Consider the following 2,469-nt stretch of genomic DNA (forward strand, 5'->3'; position numbering starts at 1 on the left):
ATTCGCCTCTCATTTTTTCTGATTTGCAAAAAAAAAAAAAGATTCTGGTTCTGAATCAACTCAAAAATGCTCATATTTTGCCCCCAACAGTTGAGGAAATTCCTTTTCTTCCTAGTTGTTACAGTTTTTTCCATCTATCAATGCAGTGGTTTGATTAAAAGTTCAAAATTTATACTTTAAATTTTAACCCGGCCTTTTTTGTTGACTTCATGGCTCAAATCGTAGCATTTGGGGCTATAACAGGATGCCTAGACCAGTCCTGTTTTTATTTTTTTCGCCCTGTCGCTTCATATTTTTTCTGAAAAAAAACGAGAACCATACAATTTAAATTAGTGTAGCCTTACATTGAAAAACTAGGGAAAAAAGGACTTTCTCGAACCGTTGAGGCCAAAATATTCATTGAGCACTTTGCAGTTAATTTAGAGCAAATTTTTTTTTTCTTGTAAATCAGAAAAAAATGGACAAGGCAATCCGAGAAGCAACAAATTAAATTGGTAAAACAAAATCCTGGCTAGAACCGGTATTTTCTAGTTGTGCATGTGAAAGGTGGATGAAAACCAAGGACGCAAATTTGCCCAGCATATCGCGGTAGAATGTGCCCAGGTCACAGACCTCTAACCACATCAGGTCTGAAGTGATTTGACCCTAGGTCTCGGTTTGACGTCACCAGACCAACATTTCCAATTGGACTTGAACATGAGGGAACAGTTTTACATACAGATTTAGACCGACATCAGTGTTCTTGCCAGGCCTTTTGAGCATAGAGACCACCTATGCTGTAATTTGGACCCCCTATGCTGTGATTTGAACCCCTATGCTGTCTTTCAACCAGCATAAGGGTGTTTTTTGGGGGAGAACCTTCATAAATCTTGCAAAAAATTCAAATTCAAATTGGTGTTTTTATTCCGGGGTTTTGACGCTGATTTTTGGCTAGCCGTGATTAAGCTACAAATGCCACACTAGTGGAGACAACAGATGAGTGATCATTTTACGATCGACAGAACTTTTGATGAATGAAACAGCTGTGAAATCTCACTGATGGCGTATTTGTTTTTGAAAATTTGTCTCTGTGTATGAAAGATATGAACACGCTTCTATACATGTCTCGATATTTTTTGACGTGATTTGTACTAGTTATTTGTAGCAGGAATATTACTAGTGCCGGGAGAAGTTGGGAAGGTAGCGGCTTGATAAATTTTCGTGAGCAACGAGTTTACGAAGCAAGTTCCGCCTAGCTCGAGCGATACAGCTCCGCGGATACAACTCGAGCCCCGAACGAGACCCTCCCCCCGTAAAGTTTCGGCCGCTCTGGCCGGCCGCGGGCCGCTCGTAGAAGCAAACGCTGACTCATGCACTAGAAATCTGCACAGGAGGCGAAGTAAGAAGCAGTTTTCAGATCCAGAAAGCTAGCAGAAATTTGTCTGAAGTTCGTCAGAAGAAATGAGCCGGTGAAGTTTGTGAGAAAATGTAACGGAGCTTACTTGTTTTTCTGAAAATTTAGACGAAAGTAGCCGGCGCAAAAATTTGAAAATTTTGACGAAAGTAGCCGGCGCAAAAATTTGAGTAGGCGGCGATTTTCGCCGGTAGCCGGCTTGTTTTGAGAAGGCTGAACTCCATGACCAACATTGAGTTGAGACAAGTCAGCCCTAAAGTTATAGCAAATGCGGAGAGTTCAAGTGTGGAAGTGAACTTGAAAATGGAGTAGCAATGTGCTCTGGGAGCAATGTGCCCTCAATTGCATGGAAAACCAACAAACCATACACCTCGGGAGGTGGTTTTTGAGGGTTTTTTCCACTGAAGACCTGGTCTGAACTCTAAGGGTTTATCAAACCGGTTTTTGCATCATAATTTCGGGGTCACGGGGTCAGCATCCTGGCCATGTGCGACCTGCAAGCTTTTTTGATCGCGTTGTTTTGACCAATTTGAGTTCGTTTCCACTGTTTTTCTCCGGTTCCTCTTCATTTTGTGATGGAATCAGCATACGCAACCTGGTCGGCAGACAAAACGCTGCTGAATATATAGCAGGAGTCGCCGAATTCGAAAAAGCTGGGGGGGAGGGCTCTCCCGAAACAAAAATGTTGGAGGAGTCTGCAGCTGGTTTCTCAAAGATAAAGGATCAGTTCTGCAGTAAGGTAAACAACCTGAAGACATACAAGAAGGCCAAGGACAAGTTGTTCAAACTGCAGTCATGACCGATTAATTGGATATTCACCGGACAGGATTTTTACAAAACCGGTTATGAAAAGTCTGGTATGAACGCTAAGGGTTTTAGCCAGGTTTTCCTCCGCTAATTATTTAGCGGTTTCAGCCAGTTTTGAAAAATCTGGTCTGAACTGGATCTTAATGACTGCAAAACATGTCCATAACTTACCTTCTCCTTTTTGACTGGTGAGGTGAGTTTCGGACTGGATGTCAGACTGCCCTGTCTGATGGCTTCTCTCACCCTGTCACTCAGGGGGTCCTGCTGCC

The 2,469-nt window shown here is 42.6% G+C and overlaps 1 protein-coding gene across 1 annotated transcript in view; it reads right to left on the reverse strand.

Annotated features, from left to right (window-relative positions):
• Positions 1-2,116: 2,116 nt before the first annotated feature.
• The window catches only part of LOC109464991 (proteoglycan 4-like), a 9,196-nt gene continuing 8,843 nt past the window's right edge, over positions 2,117-2,469 (reverse strand). Inside the window, exons 6-7 of the mRNA XM_019762109.1 lie at positions 2,372-2,459; positions 2,117-2,122 (exon numbers count right to left, since the gene is read on the reverse strand). Coding sequence (XP_019617668.1) covers positions 2,117-2,122; positions 2,372-2,459 — 94 coding nt within the window. The remainder of the gene's footprint in view (positions 2,123-2,371; positions 2,460-2,469) is intronic.

Source organism: Branchiostoma belcheri, unplaced genomic scaffold, assembly GCF_001625305.1.
Source record: "Branchiostoma belcheri isolate BF01 breed outbred unplaced genomic scaffold, Haploidv18h27 scaffold145, whole genome shotgun sequence".
Classification (NCBI taxonomy): domain Eukaryota; kingdom Metazoa; phylum Chordata; class Leptocardii; order Amphioxiformes; family Branchiostomatidae; genus Branchiostoma; species Branchiostoma belcheri.